This window comes from Brienomyrus brachyistius, chromosome 1, assembly GCF_023856365.1.
Source record: "Brienomyrus brachyistius isolate T26 chromosome 1, BBRACH_0.4, whole genome shotgun sequence".
In the NCBI taxonomy this organism is placed as follows: Eukaryota; Metazoa; Chordata; class Actinopteri; order Osteoglossiformes; family Mormyridae; genus Brienomyrus; species Brienomyrus brachyistius.
The window spans coordinates 54,864,536-54,885,042 of record NC_064533.1 but is presented as its reverse complement, the minus strand read 5'-3'; the positions used below and the strand labels follow the sequence as shown (position 1 = coordinate 54,885,042).

At 45.2% G+C, this 20,507-nt stretch overlaps 2 protein-coding genes across 2 annotated transcripts in view; one reads left to right on the top strand and one right to left on the bottom strand.

The window, feature by feature from the left end:
- Positions 1–20,507, top strand: part of LOC125723039 (signal transducer and activator of transcription 4-like) — a 340,474-nt gene that overhangs the window by 286,656 nt on the left and 33,311 nt on the right. The window lies entirely within an intron of this gene.
- Positions 14,449–20,507, bottom strand: part of LOC125722168 (contactin-associated protein-like 5) — a 66,034-nt gene continuing 59,975 nt past the window's right edge. The window contains 7 exon segments of the mRNA XM_048998382.1: positions 14,449–14,927; positions 15,116–15,187; positions 15,767–15,970; positions 16,433–16,520; positions 18,007–18,120; positions 18,122–18,141; positions 19,906–20,130. Coding sequence (XP_048854339.1) covers positions 14,659–14,927; positions 15,116–15,187; positions 15,767–15,970; positions 16,433–16,520; positions 18,007–18,120; positions 18,122–18,141; positions 19,906–20,130 — 992 coding nt within the window. The 3' untranslated portion in view covers positions 14,449–14,658.

Sequence of the window (20,507 nt, the reverse complement as noted above, 5' to 3'; positions counted from 1 at the left end):
TATTTTTGATAAAAACAGCTGCTAAATAAAAGCTAAATGTAAATATATTAGAGCTCTTTAAACACAGCCAGGGCTACCTACTTACACCAACTTGGCAAAGCAGCAGATAAAAAAGGTTCTTGCATGGTCTTGCAAAGGGAGCTAAACCTTGTTACTATGGTAAAAATACAGCCTTAGGGGAAATGGACCAAGTGTGGAGCTAAACTGCTATTTTGATATTTATGAAACATTCATACGCAGAGACACACAGTGACACACACGGGGATGAGAGCAACAGACCGCTTCACTGTGACATCAGTCAGATCGCATGGTACCCCTCCTCGGCTGTCAATGAAAATGTATAGCAGAGGTGAAGCAAATCCCCCTCCAACGACCGCCCCTCCCTGCACAACAAGAAACCTGCAGAGCATGGCGCCGTCACGGCTAACTGAATCTCCATCCAATGGAACCATGGGAGTAACCCTGATTGGTGCCATGCCATCCTCTGGAGAGTGCAATTCCTGCGCAGGGCATCACTTCCTGTTAAGAGTGAGGCACTGATAATTATGATGAAAGAGAAAAGAGAGAATGTCTTTGCTCCAAAGGAGGAATATGGAGAGATTATCCTGCAGAGCCGAAAGTGTGAGTAAGTATTTATCAGAGAAGATGACGCTCATGGAATTCTCTGGGAATGGGGACATGGAAACATCTGGGGAAAAAAAGGAATTGGGATGCATCGTTATGCATAATATTGGACAGGTCTGATCTGGAGAGGGTAGTGTTTAAGTTCACACCAAAAGATTCAATAATATCTATAAATAAACCAGCACAAAAAAAAAAAAAAAACAACAGGATATGCAGCGTACTCGTAATTTGGGGTGGTGTGAACAAGGACCGCAGTTCCTTAGAGTGAATAACAACATGCCAGGTTTTAATCTGTAGGCCTGCAGGCCGCGAGACGGGGACAGATCTCCTCCTCTATCACGGCTCCTAAAGAAACATCTGTACTGATGTGATGCATGGGCCGGTCGACATCTCGATCATGCTCAGAGTTCGCCTCTCGCAAAAACACCGAGAGCTCCTTCCCGAACCCGGAAATCGCCTGCAAGGGAAAGCCAGAGTGCTACTTCACACCATCATTCAAAAAATGCTGCCGCAGCTCAGTGTTTACCTCCCCCTCCGCTGACGGCCCTCCTGCGTTGTATATAAATAAACCTGGGTGAGACATTTCGGAGGACAAAAGGCAAACAAAAGGGAGAGTGTTACGCTGGAAACAATCTGTGTACGACAGAGATGAACGGCAGGTTGGTGTTATGTAATTCTCCCGAGGAGGAGAGGCATAACAAGTGGGGGTGCAGGAGTGGATACGAGCACATGTAACATTCCCCAACTTGGAGAGTTTTTACAGAAATTCCCATACGGCAGCGCCATCCACGGCAGCAGGCAGTTCCACGGCAGGCCTTTCTTTGAAGCAGAGCACGTGCAGAATAGGAGAGCCCCCCCCCCATCCCCCCAAGCTGCTTTGAAGGGAAGGGACTGAATCAGCCATTTTGGGAAGGAAACAGCACAAAGTCTGTTCCTCCTGAATGAAACCAGAACAGTTGTTCATTGAATTGTCTTGATTTTCATATATGGCCAAATATGGCCAATGCAAGAGGCTGCCTGACACATACATACATTGCTTTAATGATATTCTAACATCAGCCCCTCGTTAATGTTCTTCCGCACTGGGAAACTCTCTTCTCCAGCTCCAGGGAGACGGAGTGGGCGCCTCACACTCGCGGCTCGGCTCTCGCTTCCGGAAAGCTTTGAATAACACGCTTAATTTATTATTCTACTTCACTCCTCCCTTTTAAAAGAAGGAGCTATATTTACATGACATGAGGCTGCGAAGCCGATGGCGCTTATAAACTCTACGGCACCCCTTCTCGTTTAGGTTACTGGCCCTCTACACCCACATGTATGTTGCATAAACATGCTAATTTTGCCAGTTTAATTTCGTAAAGGGCATTCTCTGCATTCACTGTTATGTCTTCACCTTGTGAAGACTGGGAAATAATTGAGCTGTGCAAACCGAGTTGTACAGTAAAGTCCAAATGACATTATCTAAATAACAAATGAGTGAGCCGCACTTGCTTAAATAATCCCCGACTTAAGCACAGATGTTGAAGCTGCTTCCTGCTGGAGGTACTGACCCGATCCTTCCGCTCCGATGGGCTCGTCTCCGTCTGGCTAGAGTAACGATATTGACATTTCAGAACCGTAAATCAAAAGTCTGCTCTGTCTGAGAATTGGGGAAGACATGATTTAAGTGCAATTGCTAATCTGTTTTCTGGGAGCTGGTCTCAGTTTGACTGGTATTGACACCAGTGGAACAAATTGCTCTGGTGGTTTGGTTTGCAGTTAAACTTGTGTTTCTCCTGGTTAAAGTTGTTTTAAAAATCAATGTGTTTGTGGTCTGTGGGGATTGGGGCCCGATACCTGCTGGTCTTGCTGGCCGGCTGTCATTCTGTCTACCCTCCGATATAAACATCAGCGCTGGGCCATGATTCTCTGCAGGAGAAGGTGGTGTGGTGTTAGCTGGATTCAGCCACACTGCTCTCCCTCCTGCTCTGCTGGACTATGCTGTAGATGATAATAGATGATAACTGCAGTGCGTATGATTGCTTTTTGGCCCAGAGGCGAAAGAACTTTTCCATGAACTTAACATCATGGGCGATTTCCAGATATCCATAGTCAGATTTACGATGAATTGCCTCTAAATATCCCAGACACACCAAAGCTGAAAGGAGTTGCTGCACATTTAAAATGTAAATGATATAATTTCGTTTTTAAATTTCTGTAACATTTTACTTAAAGCACTCATGTTAACAAGGCTATAACTATTTATAAAAGGGCATAACACACCATAACCATGTTTATTATGCATTATGAATATGCTATGATGCTGTCATCTATAATGTGTTATAAATACCATCATTGTTATAAATCACCTTGCATTATAATGAATTGTACTGTGTTATGACCGGGTGATGGGCGAGCGAGCGGGGTGAGGGAAGTCAGGATCAGGTAGACAGGAATCCAGGAAACGGGGTTTATTAGGGAGCACAGTCAGACAGAGGAGCACTCGGTAAACAACGTCAATGACAGGCCTGGGGAAACAGACTTAAATATGGACTGAAATACACAAGACTAATGGCAGGAAACATAGAACAGCTGGTAAATGGAAGGATTCCACACGGGCTTAACGAGGTAGGCGTGGTCCACGAGAGGGCTGGACGGAGGGACGTGACAGACTGACCATTGCAATGCTTTAAAAAAATATTTTAAAAGATTAGCATGGTGCTTTCATTTGGTCCCAACATTTCTGATCATTGTGCATTTCTATTTCTATATTGCAATGGATAGAATCTTGTGCTATTTAACTGTCAGTGAGCTTAGAAGAAAAAACTGCAAAGAAAAGGCATAAGCAGGAGATTACCAGTTACAATAATAAAAAATGGCAAATTTGAAATAACAGTGTTTGTAGAGTATATGCAAGACAGAATCACAGAAACCCAAATGCCGAGAAGGGAACAGTGAAACAAATGTAAGAATCAACAGGCTTTACTCGTTGTCTTGATGGGGGGTGTAGAGAGATTGAATGCTGAGTGATCAGTCCTATAAAGATGGAACAAGAAAGATAAGTGAACAGGGCATGTGTGAGGGCAATGATGTAGAGTGGAACCAGGAAATGAAAGGAAACAGAGAGTTGGGAGAACGTGAAAGAGGAAGAGTACAGTATGCACTCAGTATGTTGCATGAGATGGTAATACTTTGCACTGAGGTGCAGCACCAGTGAAGCTTAAATACAGAAGATTACAGCTGTAATCACTGATAGTGATCCCCAATAGACTCCTCCTCCACGTTCAAGGATGAGAAGCTGGCCTGGAGGGATGCTGGTAGTCTGTCACCAAGTTGGGATCAAGAATGTCAGTGGCAGGATCCTTGGATTGGTCCTCTGAGCCACACCCATCAACAGGATATTGGTGATGTCCTCACCAGTGGAAGAAATTGTGCAGGGCTTGGAAGGTGTTGTTGATTGTAGAAGAGATTGATGGAGAGACTTACTGACATATTTAGATGAGTACAGAAGGCCTGGAACACGGGCGAAGTGAATTGAGTCTCCCAATCCACAACAATATCCTCCGGCACGCTATAGTGTCTACAGGAGCCCGGTCATTTCCCAAACAATAGACAGTTTGGGCAAAGCTATCATGTGACACAGTTTAGAAAAACACTCAACTATAGTCGTGATCACAGTATGACCCTGAGATTTCGGTAGATTGGTGATAAAATCTAAAGAGATGTGAGACCTTGCTGTGTGGGACTGAGTAGGGCAAGAGGCTACGGATTCTTTCACATCCTTGTTCCAAGTTAACCACCAGTATCTACAGTATGTTATAATGGGCATTCAGTGGTGGATATGCCCAGGTCCCGGTGCCAAGGATGGAGTGTAGAATGTTTGTTCTAATCGAGGACGGCACATACAGGTATGTCTTGTTTTGGGGGTCATGACATAGGAGGTGGCTCTTGCTGTTGAGCTCCAGGGAGGGAGTCTTCAAGATCCCAGGAAAGTGGTGTTAGAAAAAGAGAGGGTGACAACATGGGGGACTGGTCAGAACTGATCTCAGATGGGTCGAATTCACAGGACAGGGCATTAGCCTTTGATGTAAGAATCATATAAAGAAAAGTGGCCACCAGACCTGAAGAGCATTGAGACCCTTGGCAGACATTAGGTACACCAGATTATGGTGATCCATGAGCACTTGGAAAGGCTTGGCTGTCCCCCTTGGTTGTCCCCTCCAATTTTATGGTCAGACATTCCTGGTTGCTCACGTCATAGTTGTACTCCATGGCCGTCAGCTTTTTGGAGAAGAATGCAGGTGTACATCTACTCAGGCTGGTCATTCAGTTGTGAGAGGACTGCCCCCATGTCCACCTCTGAAGCATCTGCTTCAACGATGAAGGGTGGTCAGATCTGGTTATCTGAGGATAAAAGCTGAGCAGAAGACTATCTGAAGGTAGTGGTAGGCAACTGTGGTTCCTGGGGTCCAATAGAGAGTCTTAGTCCTGGTCCAGAGGACCGAAGTCAGAGGGATTGCCACAGAAAAAAAGCCATGGATGGAATGTATTTAGAAGTTTGACAAGCCTAGAAGTGTTGGAGGTCCTTCAAGGTCTGAGAAAAAGGCTAATTCTGGACTACTTGCACCTTGTCCTCAGGCATCGCCACACTGGCTATTCAGTGGAATTCATACTTCTCACTAAGAGGCGATGTTTCTGTAATCGTTATAGGACTTCTTGTACCGGGGAAATGTATTGTTCAATAGTAGAAGAGCGTATCAAGATAACACCAATGTACACAATCACAAACCTATTTAGCATGCCAGAAAAAGTCTTATTAATGAAAGACTGGAAGATTGAAGGGCTTTTGACTAATATGTAAGGCATCACGAGATATTAAATTAAACCGGTACTTGTGATGAATGCAGTGTTCCATTTGTCATCTTGGTGAATAAGAATTAGCCTGTAGGCACTGCGGAGGTCTAGCTTTGTGAAGATGGAAGCTGACTGAAGCTGCTCTAAGGAGGAGGGAATCAAGGGAAATGGTCTTCTTATTTTAAAAGTAATAGCATTGTGGGGACTGTTAGTGAATACAGGGTCGAATACCTCCATCCTTCACAATGTAGAACCCATATTCAACAGGTAATTGAGAAGGATGGATAATGCCTTGTTTCAGTGCTTCAATTATGTAGGTGGATATGGCTTCCTCCTCTGGTCTGCATAAGGGCAAGATGCTTTGACTTTACTTAAGACCTGTGCGTAGTCAGTATAGTCTGGGGGAAAAACTGAGGTGGTTTTCGGTAGTGGACTCTCTACAAACGAGATCCTGGAGGGCAAAACCAGGCACCAGGAATATTCAAGCCGAGGTTCAGGAGGAATTTTTTCCCTTGTTCCTATTCCTTTTTGAGGTTGTGTAGTCTGAGCCATGGGTAGCTGATAGTAAACGGATCACAGACAGTTTGGAGTGCCGACAGCTTTTGGTATATAGATCTCTCATGGTTACGACCAGGACTCTGACATGTTTAGCCGTAATGTTTAGAAAGGAAGAAGCGCCCATCTTAACAGTTTGGTTGCGGTTCAAGGGTGGGCAAACAAGTCTGGCGCCAAGGACATGATCGGCTTCACTGTCACTGTTTCTCTTCTGAAAAGAGAGGAATACATCCCAGTTGCATGGGTTTGGGTTTTGACATCACAGATGGGGCAGACATTTGGTCTGGCATGGTGCCTGCGATCGCAGATGATATTACCCAGGGTAACAGAAATTTGTACTCCTCAAAAGTTTTCACCTCTCCCCTGCATGCAGTTTCTACCTGTAACTTGGAATGTAGAGCCCTTCGATAGGTGGTTTGCAAGTAGGAAGATGGCCAACCCAGTCCAGCAGCCAGGATCCAGAACTCCAGTCGCTGTCCGCTTCCTTTGCTATAGTTCACATAAGCAGTCTCCAGGGTTGTGCCTGATGGCTGGATGATTAAACAAAGTGCACTCAATCTACATGTGATAGATACAGGTCTGGATGGTAGTCCATAGACAGCCCACACTGCATAGCAAAGCCCCGACACTAATAGTAATGACAGACAGCAGTGCACGCCAAGTGACTGGCGGAAAGGCACAGCAGCGGTGCTTCCCAGCGGTAGCCCATTGCTCATGCAGCAGGTCAAGCATCTCTGCTGGGACTATTTTTGTGGTGAAGCATTCTGTTAGACAGAATCACAGAGTTCCAAAGAGAGAAGGAAGGTTGACTCAGAGAAGAGGCAGACAGATGTAAGAATCAATAGGTTTTACTCGTAGTCTTGTGCAGAGAGATCAAATGCTGGGGGAATCAGTTCTACAAGGAGACAGAACAAGGAATGTAAGTATATGGGGCAGGTCCAAGAGCAATGAGGGAGAGCGAAACCAGGAACCAAATGCGATCATGAGAACACAAAAGGTATGCTGGATGAGACAGCAATACTTTGCACTGAGGGGCAGGTATAATCACTGATGGCAATTGCTGTACGAGGTTCAAGATAGTACAGTGATCCCCCGCCTATCGCGGATGTTACGTTCCAGACCCATCACCGATAGGTAGCCCGATTCTTCTGTGTGCCACGCCCCCTCTTTAACCTTGTGTGGAATCCCCATGTAATCAGCTGTTTCAAGTTGTTTTCACTAGTTTGGTGTATTTAAGTCCACATCAGATTATGTTTCCCAAGTCTTGTCATTGACGATTCAGTTTTTATATGCCTCTTCGTCTCCCCATTAAATCCCTTTTTACCCTACCTTTCATCTCCTTCTGCTGTTTCCCTGGTCCGTGCCCAGCGCTGCATGACACAGCTTGTGTCTCCATTGGTTCACCTCTGTCTGGGGTGGGGTTTCTCTTATTTATATTTGATTGTTTTATGGTGTGTAATACACACTCCAGAGAAAATGTCAGTATAATAGAGAAAATGTCTACATTCACTTATATGTTTCAGTGGAAACTGCGAGCTTTTAAGCAAACAAATGCTACAGAACTTCACCAAGCATGTGAATGAATGCACCTGGCCATGAAGAAAAGCTAGAACAGCCAGGTCTTCATGTCCCACCTCCTCCTCCTGTCTTCTTACTTATATAGTAGAAGATACGGATCCACACAAAGCATGGCAGGATAACAACATGCAGTGAGATAGGTCTGGGTTGTTTGAACACCAGAAAAATACCTTCAGAGGAGATAGGAATATTGTTTTTGGAAGACTGTTGAAAGTTGCATACCACCAGTGGATTAAGCAGCGCTTTGTTTTAATATTTCTTTTTGGCCACCTTGTGGAGAGCAAACAAAAACAATGAAATAAGTTTATAAGAAGAGGAGTTATAGAGAAACTCCCTCTGGGCACCAGCTAAGTTGTGTTATCCATCAGGACAGATATTCAGGGAATCGAAGTTTGCCCTGTGAAAAAGTGACAGTTCTGGGTTGTTGTGCCTTTATTTATCAGCCAGCTGTTGTGCTCTATTTTGACTTTTTCCTTTGTTTTCTTCCCAGGAGACTATCACTCTTTCCCTCCAGTTAACATTTAAACGCATGTTTACCGCAACACACTTCCATACACCCAGGAAATGCTGTGTGTTGAGTCTGCAAACAGCACCGATCTGAGTCCACCACATGAGGTGTGAACAAGCTATTTGCTGCTTGAACAGGGGCTCATGCAACCCTGCCTGAAATGCCCGGCTTCCTGGCTGTACAGGGACCCCGCAAGACTCCGCTTGCAATGCCTGGCTCCCTGGCTGTATGAGGGCCCCATGTGACCCGGCTTAAAATGCTCGGCTTTCTGGCCGTACAGGGCTACATTCTTGCTTAACTGGCACCCCTAGCTTCCTAAATGGTGTCTCTCTGTGTATCATGAAGATCATAAACGGTAATGGATCGCTTTACTCCCTGTCTCCTTCCACAAGGATGCTGCTGTGCTCTTGCGCTCCTGGTGACTGTAGGCTGACCGCACGTTTCAAAGCTGGGAGAAACTTATAATGCCAAAAAGAAGAAGGGGTAGAGCTTAAGGGAGCAATGTAAAACATAAAACCCTACAATGTAATGCATGACTGGTGTGCAAAACTAACATCGATTATCTTGTGTAATAAAGAAAGCGTGGGCGTGGTGTGTGGTTCGAAAGGTTACCAGTGTAAATTCCAGAGTCAGCACTGTGATTTCACCATTGGGCCCCTGAGTAAGGCCCCTAATCCCAATTAGGGCCAGCTGACCCTGCTTTCATCAAATTTATACTGCTTTAAAAATAAACTAAATAAATAAATAAAGTATAAAGGACTGATTACATTGATGTTGTAAAATGGTAGTCCTGTAATCTCCTGCGTGCCCAGAGTATACTAATCGTGTTGTAGTAAGCAGCCTGTCATTTTGTTGGCTTATGACTGGGAGACTTTCTGCTTCTCATATTTGCATGGAACCTACAGAGACCAAAATTAAAGTCTGTGAAAATCAGCTATATTTCCATTCTAACCGCTTGCAGATCTGTGTGTTTAACATCTCCTATCAGGAGGTTTATGCTGAAGTCAGGCTCCTCTCCACTGTATTCAGCTATAAATATCACTTTTTTGAGGACCCTTCTACAGATCAAGTGAAACTTTTGCCTGGGACTGTAAAGTTACATTCATATATTGTGATTCATATTTGGGGAAACAGAACAGAAAAACATGAAACGCATCATTTTCCTTCCTGTGTATTCCTGCTACAGCTAACTGTTTTTTTCACCCCGGGGACCCACAGTGATATGTTGCCCCTCTCCCCCACACACACCTACTGTAGGGGAGTGATTATCTATACCTAAGATATTCAAGGTCCTCAAGGGCTGAGCACTGCTGATTGTACAGCCTTCCTTTACCTGTGAACCAGGTGTGAAGCCCCTGGCCAATGAGAATCATCCATCCATCCATCCATCCATCCATCCATCCATTCTCCAAACCGCTTATCCTACTGGGTCGCGGGGGGTCCGGAGCCTATCCCGGAAACATTGGGCATGAGGCAGCAATGAGAATCAGTTATCATTAAACTAACTACCTAGAAGAACTGAAAACAAGTCCTGGATTTGGAATCGAAGGCCAGATTTTAATGGGGGGGAATCTGTACAGTGATTTCAATCACATGCTCAAGAATTGTAGTAGAAAAACACCTCCGGACTCTGGTCCAATAGCAGCCTGTGCAGCAATGACATAAAGAGATAAAGAGTGGTATAATCACTATTTAGTCATGCAGCTTTGAAGGGTAATTATGTTTTTACCTGGGGACTGGATCTACTCCCAGTCACATGGGGGAGGGGGTAGGCAGAGATCTTGGGATCAAAGTGCCTATGAGAATTCCCCACCCGTCCTGCTTATCCAGTGCTTCCTTCTTGACCCGAGCTCCACCCAGTCCCATGGGGAATCCCTCACCTCCCACCCCCCCCCCCCCCCCCCAGTTTGGCAGAGATCTCTCAGCAGAACTGGGACATTTTAAACAGCTCAGCAGTCCAGCAGCAGGGGAGAGCGAGGGATAGGGGAAGGGGGATGCTGTGCTGTTCTTCCCCCAGCTTCCCCTGGGACTGCTAATTTTATGTAAATAATGGAATTTAATTCGCATATGACAGATGGCGATGTTGACATTGTTGCTGGTTGAAGATAGAACGCGGGAGCTGGGGGAGAGTAATGGTGACTGACAGATATGATGCAGACGTAAACAAAGACACACACACATACACACGCACACACACACAGGGAGGAGGCATTGACAGTGTGACCTCCATCGTGTCACCTTAACTGTTCCCGGTTTCCGGGGGTTAATAGGTGTGCTGCAGTCAATAAACTGAAACAATCCTCCCATTACCAGGCAGCGAAATGTGTCTGAGATCCATTGCAGCAGGGGCCTCCACCCGAGTTCAGCCTGACAGGCGCATAATGGTGATCTCCCCCCCTTCCCTGCTGTTTGAAGGCAGCCCAGCTCCTCTCCAGCCTTTGGATTTCAGTGGACACCCCAGAGACTGACGCATGCTGACGTTTCTGGATCCTGGCCTGGGTGGAGGGGAGGATGTACTTCACAAGCTTAGAAAATCAGAATCTCGGGTGGTGTTCTCAAGTGAACGGTTTCGCTCACCTTCTGAACCCTGTGACTGTCATGTGACTATCAGCATGTTTTCCTGTGTGCCCATTATACTGCTGGAATCTGGGAGACTGGCTGATTTAGACTCAAAACACTGCACCAGTGTGTTAGAATCAGCCTTTATTTTGCACGTTTTACTCTGTTATGGAGGGAAAGCCATGATTCACAGCTATAGCCGGTAATTAAATAAGCGTATCTCATGAAGAGAGACTGAATGCACTTCACAGCTGTCAGGGGCTGCAAACTGGCTGTGACAAACAATCATCGAATCACACTAACTTTTTTTGCTGTTAATAAAATTATTTACTATTTGTTTTCACGTTATAAAGCCAGTCAATTGTAAAACCATAAAGAAAACAAAACAGAACAACACTGAATTGCACAGAAAGCGGTAAAAATGGTTTATTTATTAAATATACATCTATTTACAATATTCCTGTACAATTATAGCCATACAAAACAAGCTAAAAAATAACTGAATTGTCAATTTTAATATAAAGTAATAAACTGCGGTCTGAAAGGTCTGTACTACATGTTTACAGCATATAATGCACTTCAAAATAACACCCAGGCAACACATCTCTCAGTGTTAATCTGAGGCCCTGGACAGGAAGAATATTAGTGGAATAGTGCTGATCACCACTGAGATGAAGCCACACTCCATGGGTCAAGATCTAAAATGGCTGCTTCCTTCTCTGCTTCATTATTAGGCCTGGTTGGTGGCTTGTTGCTTGCGTAGCCCTCCCTCGACTTCAGAGCTGGCTAACATGGCTACTTCGCATGTGTTGCCGAGAAAGAAGGAGGAAGAGACATTGGGGTTCAGTGGAAACGGCCATAGTGTCACCTATAAAACCAAGGAGGACATACCGTTCTGGAAGGGCATCTGAGCGCTTCATCTTTGACCTCATTTACCATCCTTTGTAAGATGACCCTTACAGCACATCACAAGACAAATAACTACACCATAAATGTCCATATTCAAAACATGACAACAATAATCTCCTTAAGTGGAACAGGAGGCTTGAACTGTAGTATTCCAGTTCATTCTGAATTTCCAATGGAGAGAGTTGCTTTTTTATGCAATATAAAGGCATACCTCTAAGTTAATACTTTAAGCAAACCATTATTTATAATTTTCCACCCAGGAGCCAGGACTCCCACCACTCACATCCTATAGACTCCAGTTAGTTCGCCTGCCGAGTTCAGAGAAATTATGTTTTGTTATTTTGTTGTTTGTTAGTATTTATTTGCATAGCAGGTGTTATTAACCATAGTCCAGCAGCATTCTTCGAAATCTAGCTGTTTATGAAGCCATGCATTTCACTGCCATAAATCCAGTTTTGTTTTCGGTTTAAGGGTGAATATGGATCACTCACTTTGGTCAAATCCGTAGTCCCTAAAACTTTTCTTTTGTAAGGTATATTACAACCAGGTGTGTGTGTGTATATATATATATATATCTATATATATATCTATATATATATATATATCTATATATATGTATATATATATATATATTTTTTTTTTTCTTTTTTTTTTTTCTACAAGTGTTTTCCGGTTAGAGGGCTTCATCTAGACAAATAATACAAATAAATTTTTTGAACGCATGACCAGAATGGAGTTGCATGTTAATATGGAGAATGAACATGGCAGCATCAGGGCTGAGAAAAGCCAAAAACGAGACTCATATTTCCATGTAAATCATTCTGAAATGGTGAAATTGGATTTTGATGCATGTTAATAGCAGACATATTTTTTTTGCTTCATTACATATTCAGTTTCAAGCCAATAATACGTATAGTCATAAATATCAGCATAGAGACCCAATCTGAGTCAGGGTGTGTGGATTGCAGGGAGGTGATCTCCCTGTCCGAATCCCATTTGTCTTTCCCCATCCTACGGTCGCAGGGAGCCAGATCCTGCACTGGACTGCAAGCAGTGTGAGCATTTCTGGAGATCATATCTTTGGACTGTGGGAGGAACCAGGAAAAGCATGTAGGTTTGGATGCCAGTGCATCCTCTCGGAAACTGTACCATAATCACATGACTCTTTTTGCCACTCCTCCCTTCCCCGTCCTGTTCGATATGGAAAGTAACATTTCATTTCATCGTGAGCCCCCATTAGGCTAATTCTATGAAACTCGGCTGTCTCCCCCACCCTCCTGTGATTCCGCCTCACCAATCAATGGCCCCTGGGATATAACACCCTGGGTCGTTCACCCTCAGGACAGCACGGCTTAGCTCACCATGGGTTGTGCATGAATTTCATTGCCGTGTGTGTGCTCAGTGCTTGGGGCTGGCCCAACGCAGCGGTGCGTCCGTTGAGGTGCATCATCATGCCCCAGCCAATCAAAGTCACCCGACTTACAAACAGGGCAGAAAGAATTGGATACCCAGCCACATGGCAACATGAAAGACTGTGTAACTACAGATTCAGTTTGCAAAGTACAGTGTCAGCCTGTTCCACAAATAAACACATACATATTTGGGGGGTGGGCTTCATTGTTGCGGCTTGTGTGCAGGGGCAGATTAACCTATCTGGAGGCCCCCGACTTACATGGACAGTAAGGTGTTCCTGATTTAACTAACCACTCCATTTTCCCCTAGGTGGAGCAGGGCCCTGATTCTTGCCAAAGCCCTCGGATACAACCCGGGATGGTCTTGTCATCAATCTGGCCCTGGCTGTGTGGGATGCAGGGCGTGTCTGTGTGGCCCCACCCTCTCTGTATTAAATTCCGTTCAGCCCTCCAGTTGGCCTGCCTCTGATCTCCTCGATGGATTGCTTCATTCATTCACACTCCATCCATCCGTTGTCCAAAAAACATAACGTACCGTTATTTTCACGAAAATGCAATGGAACGATGGTATACACTGGGCAGCAACTCACAGGTGACGTTTATTACAGGTAAACAAGGCTAGGGCACAAATAAAAAAGGAGAAAAATGACAATAAAAAAGAAAGTTAAAAAAGTGAAGTGTACAGAGGGAAGGCCACTGCAGTGCAGGCTGACAGGGGAGCGAAGGGAGTTCAGATGGCAGAGGTGGGGGTGTCCAGCTGCAGCAACACCACGCAGAGGCTTTGGCAGGTACTGCATGTGCTGGAGGTCCACAGCTAGACTGCGGCTTCCTCCCCCTCATAACACGGCTGGAGTCTTGGAGTCTTGGAGGCAGAATAACACCCCTTTTGTCAGATGGAGGGTTTGCGCTGATTCCAGGTAAATGGGAGTTTGACGGCTGTGAGTACAGAGTGGAGTCTTCCGGTCTCTGCCTTTTATAATCCCTCTTTTCCGAAGCTTATTGACTCCAGGCCTTCAGGGGACCGTCTGTCAAGTGCTATAGCGACTGCATTTTCCGGCACGTAATGGTACTAGAGCTGTGTCCGTGAGGGCGACAGTCAGGCAGGGGCACTTGAAGCCACGCGAGGGCCCCACGTTTCCAAACCAGAGCAGCTTTGACCCTGTGTCCAGACAGCAAGCAGCACATGACCCAGAGCTCCTTCAAGTCAGACAAGTGTCCAGGGAGCTGTGAAACAGGAAGTTGTGTCCAAGGCACCATTGCAGCGTCATGTCATCCTCCCATCTGGCCCCAAACACCCAGGAAGGAGCATGCCTCCTGGACTCAGAATGCCACTTTGCCACAGGCAGCACCCTTGATTAATTCAGGCTCGCTGCAGATTTTTTTTCAAATAATTTTTTTTCATCAAACTGGTGTATGTGACAGTTTGATAATCCTGCCCACCCCGCCCCCTCCCCCCCCCCGACCCTTTTATCACAATATCACTTTCATTCAGGTGACAAAATAGCCTTCTGTGCCATACTTTAGGAAAGTGACAGCTTTAGAACAGTCAGTGGGGTGATTTCCCAGAATCTCCAGGGAAGAGAGTTCCCTTCTCCAGTCACTTCAGATGCCTGGACATGTGGGCAGGTGGCTGGCACGGGCGGGAGGGCGTGGACAGTTTGGGAAGGGCAAAGAGCAGCGTCAGATATAGTACTCCTTGCGGGTGTCCCGCACTGCACTGTGCAGGCTCAGGTCCGGGCGGTACGCCGGCTCCAGGCCCCGCCTCTGCTCCAGGCACCGCCTCTGCTCCAGGCCCCGCCTCTGCTCCCGGTCCCGACTCTGCTCCAGGTCCCGCCTCTGTTCCTTCTCCTTGAGGCCGGTTGCCCGCTGTGCCTGCCGGTGCTGGTACAGGAAGCGGCTCATGGCTACCACCACGCACAGAGTGATGAAGACCACGGCTGCAATCACCCCTGACGAAGACAATGGCAGTTTCCACTGAGAAGGTTCTGTGGCACTTGTTATGGGTCCGTGTTATGAATTGGTTCGTGCCAGTAGGCCAGTGTGGGCAATATAATCAAAAAGCTATTTGAAATCTGTATTTCAGTTGGTATTTATAAACAGAGTTGTGAAGGTATGGATACTGAGTGAGAGTGTTTACCTCCAATCACTGCTGAGTCCCTCTGCACTGCGTTGGCGAGGGGCTCTTTGCCTCTGTCAACCTTCTCAGAGTCTAACCCCAGAAAATAAGATGGGAAGTATGTGAGCGGCTCTAGAATTCACAGTCTGGCACTCAGTCAGGCATGTATGATGACATGACAGCATCCATGGGGAACATGTTTCAAACCTGAACCTGGCCTTCATGTAGACATTGATTAACAAACACATTTACATTTTTATATATTTAGCAGATGCTTTTATCTAAAGTGACATACATTTTGCAAGGTCAGCCAATCCCTGGAGCAACTGCAGGTTAAGGAAGTTGTACAGGGGCTCAATGGTGACATGATTCTGCCAGTTCTGGGATTTAAGCCAGCAACCTTTTTATCATAGGCCCAGCATCCTAACCCACTTAGCCACACACCTCCCCCAAACACACATGAATAATTGCTGTACTCCTGTGTTTCCCAATACGGTCCTCACGAGCTCCCAGACAGTTCACATTTTTGCTCTCTCCCAGCTCCCACTGCTATACTCAACATGGATAATGACATCATGACACATCAGTGGTCACATAAGGGGTGATGGAGAAGGGGGAGTCAGCTTTGCGTCTGAAACGCGTCTCTGGGGCATCACCGTCGACAGGACAGACCTGAGTGGGAGTGTGACTTGGTCCTATCTGCCTGCAAGCCGCAGCTGGCCTCCTCCAAACGGCCCCGCACGCTGACCAATGAGCTGCCGCGGTTCAGCAGGGCTGCCTTCAGAGGCGCCACGTGATTGAACTGAACTGATGACAGGCAGCCGACAAATCCCCTGGATGCGGCCTGCTGCACTTCCTCGTCCATGCCCATGCTTCCTGTTGAGGGACAGGCGTCAGGCAGGCAAAGTCTAGCCTGCTGGCAGCGCCAACATACTACAACCCATGTTTGAATAGCTCTTCACCGGCAACATTTATGGGGGTTTATCAAATGGACAGGAAGCTCATGGGAGCGTAAAACCACACCTGTCTCCAAGAATGGAGAAACCCGTAGAGAGATTATGTATCATTTAATTGCTCAGCAGGTACTTGACATGTGTCACTGTTATTTCACTTTTTGCCAAATAGCTTTAACAGGCCGTGTTTCCATGTGGAGTGTGATCGATATATAATTGTACCGTTATTTACATACATGACAAACATATTAATAACCAGAGAGACTCATATGCCATCAGCTCCCTGAAGTGACAGGGACCCTGCTCAGTGTTAATGGGCTCAGTATAATAATGTGAGGTAGACGTCCTCGTACCTTTTCACAGCTTTTTCATCATATTCTCTTACCTGCCACTCTTCCCAATGTCAGAGCCTTGATCGTATTCAGATCCGTGTCAAGGGACAAGGTGTATTTTTGGTTTGTTTCCTTGTCCATCTACAGAGGAAATAAGATGAAACATGTAAATTAATATTTCAATGAAAACATGTACATGTACACTCAAGAATGTTTTTTTTTTTGCATGTGGAGGTGAGTTAACTAAATGGGGGTAACGACCTTGTCCAGCCAGAATGAACTAGCTAGCGCAGGGTGGCGTTCACTAGTAACAGCTTGCTGTTGTGTCTGGACTTGGCACTGCCTCCAGTCTCATGCTGTAACAGTTGGTCACAAAGCTATTGTATTTGGATTGCCGTTAGGAGCCTGATAATCCACACCCACTCAAAGGGATCTGATAATTCACACCCACTGAAATGGAAGGAGCACTTGCTACATGTATCTGGAGTGTGTGGTAGAGTTAGTACACTCACTGTCCAGAATGATCTCTGTGTTTGTCCAATTCAAACTGTAAGGTCTATTTTACTTGGTGAAGTCACACAAATGTGCTCTTGATAGGTAAAGTGGGCTATCCCACAAAAACAAAGTTTTGAGAAAATGAGCTCCAAAGTAAAAAAAAATCAGTGTGCCTATACCCTACAATTGATATATATATATATATATATATATATATATATATATATATATATATATATATATATATATATATATATCATAGGTAGCACAGAGGTATGACTTAATAACAACTTATCCAATTGAAAATATTCAATAAAAATGGGGTGGGGGTCAAAAATGTGAGATAGCCCACTTTACCTTTCAAGGGCACAAATCAGTTTTGACAGAGATTTCTAGTGGTTGCTTCCATATTTTTAATATATTTTTATATATTGAAATTCTATAGATATAGGTGTTGTGTTATGATGAAGCATCTTTTGGTTATTCAGTGTCTTAAAAACTTCACATGAAATGTGGGTCTCATCTATAAGGCCTCTGTTATTGAAACCTTGCTGACAGTTTGCTGTTGCAGCCTTGAAACAAGCTCGGTGTTTTAATTCTGCATTTCATTTCTGTGTTGAACTCTCTGTCCCTGTCCTAGAAGACGGCACCGGTGTCTCTCTCACAGAAGCACTCTTGTCAGTCTCGGCATTGATCTGGTGATCTTCATGTGTTCGGAGACCTTGTAACAAGTTTCACAAACAGTTTCTTTTATCTGAGAGCCTAGCAGCTTGAGTTTATCAGACATGGCTGTGAAGCTGACGTGCTTCATCACTGATCCTTAGTGGAACATTTTTTATTTTTTTTTGTTTTGCTGACTATTATCTTACTGTTGTTGACATTGACATCTTTTTTTAACTGAAAATACCCTGTATTTCAACCATCATTTAGGATTTGCTTAGATAAAGTAACTTAAAGAATATTTATTTGTTATTAAATCTGGCTGATGATATTAGCACTGCTCATTCATCCTGCTCATTCTTTGTACGAGCATGTGCTATCTTGTCGTGATCACCGCTCTTGACGATTTTGTTTTCCTACATTCAGGTCCTCTTCTAACTGGTATCCCAGCTCTCCCAGTATGACTGCCCACCTGAACGTGGATGTCTTTTCCTTCTCGGTGGATGCGAACCGAGTGGAGCTGCCCGTCAGCGAAGTTAGCTGGCACTGGTGTAAAAACATCAGGCTTCCTGTCCTTGTCGAGCCGGGTACCAGATCTGCAAGCTTCCTGGAGGAGCAGGACATGAGCTACAGCTTTTTACACAGACCTTGGACAAAATGAGGCTGAAAACATAATCAATTTCCAGTGGCGGTATTTACCTTTGCTCAAACTATGCATATGTAGAGGCCCCCTATTGGCCAAAAACAGTCACTACAATAGGGGATGGGCCCCAAAGTGGCTCTTTTGAATGGGGATCCAGAAACGGCAAACTGGCCCCTGTGTATTTCCCCACTTGCTCCTCCCTCTCTCTCCCTCACTTGTTCTGTCACTTTGTTCACCAGCTGCCATTCCTCCCCCAAATTATAAAAAAGTCCATGAATTAAATGAAATCACAATGGGGTAAGGAGAGTGAAGATCTGAGCACATGTGCTCAGGAAATCCCACCTCCCAGCTTGTTCGAGGGAGGCAGTGAGAATCAAACATCACCAGCCGATTGCGGCCGGGGGTCGGGGACATTATGAGACCCAGAGAGCTGATCCCGAGTAATTAAGACAGGGAAAGGCTGTGATAAACAAGCTGTCATCATCGGCAACATCGCCATGGCCTCATCCTGTACGTCTAATGCTTGCGGGGATCTGACAGCCGTCTGTGACTTGTGAGGTTGCCACACACAGATTTACTCAAGTGTGTGAACTGAGCTCACTGTTTTCCAACTAGTCTAAACCTGTACTCCCAAAGTGATTAGTCTGATTTTCCCATACATGGGGACAGTCACCTCTCTGCTCAGTTGACATTCATTAGCTTAACCCCCATTTTCAATCAGGTGTTACCCATCTACGCAATCTTACTGAACTCATTGAAGCTGAGTACCCTGATGGATGGCACAGCTGCAAGCACACAATCTGGCAACCTTCATATTGCAGGCTGGGCTATTTATCACTATGACACTGGAAGACCTACACAGAGACACAAGCTCATGTACCCACCTAAATCCTACCCATCAAGGAACCACATGTTGAATGTTATTTCATGGCACAATGAGTAAATAAAAAGAGATGGAGGAAAAATTTCTATTTTCAAGCCATTAGTATTCCTTAAATTCCTTCAAAGAGAAGATCTCCAGTCTAGCTATACATGCACACGTATACACACTCGCTCATACTTGCACACATACTCTCACTCAGTCACACACACACACCCACGCACGCACATACACACATGTATGCATGCAAGCGCCCGCATGCACACACACACACACACACACACACACAAACATAAACAGGCACGCACACATGAATGCAGGCATACATGCACACAGACACACACACACGCACATGCTCACATACTCACACACACACACCCCAGTCCATGTATTAATGTCTTTATGGGGACTCTCCATTTCTATGGGCATAATCCTAACCCTACGATAACTTCAACCCCAACCCAACCCTAACCTTAACCATAGGTCCATGGGTAACCAAACTAAATACAAGACTTTTCACTTTTTGATTTCATTCAGAAGTTTTTATAAAATTGAAGTTGACTTTCTGGGGGCCATAAAGACCTACAAGGTAAAAAGTTACAATTTTTTATCTCATTTAGGGGAAACCTGGTCCCCACTATGTAATAATTACACACACACATTCTCTGCTCTGACCTGCCTTGTTTCCTCTTTAGAGAACATAAATAAATTTCCATTTGAGGGGATATTAGTGAAAGATCCAAAGGCTGAGAATGGACCAGTCATCCAGACAGAAGAGTTAGGGTTAAGGTTAGGCTTAGTGTTAGGCCAGCTGCTATCCTGAGTCATGCAGGGCTGGACTGGCGTACCGTTCTGGGCCAGAATGATGGCCATGTACTGGCCGTAGAAGGTGCTGACGGCTAGTAGCATGGCAGGGCAGTGGCTGGTCATGAAGCTGAAGGCCACATTCTCCCGGGACTTGCCGCTTTCAGCGTAGAGAGTTGGGGACTGGGCACTCCTGTTGCGCATGACGGAGAATGGCTCTTGGAAGGTGTAGGTCACCGAGGAGCCGAGCTCAAAGGACAGGGACACCTCTGTGTCCAGGCGGCGGACAGGTGCAGATCGGAAGGGTGGGGGGAAAGATTTTACAGGGGGGGTTATTCTGAAATGTGTCTGGACAAAAACCAGACACACAGTCTGCTTGAAGGTCAGCATTTCTAAAGGAATCCTCTTATCTACTATGCAAATGTGGCTTCTCACACAAAACAGTGACTCAAACCCAATATCAATCTTGATCTTGATAATGAGCTGAGATTAAAAACAATCGATACAAAAATGTATTTCTGAATTTTGAGAGAGAATAGTGATGAACCATATTACAAGGATAGAAAGGGCCCATATTTATTTATATGCACAGACTGCCATTAAACTGATGAGTGGAAGTGGTGGCTTAGGACTAGAATATGATAGC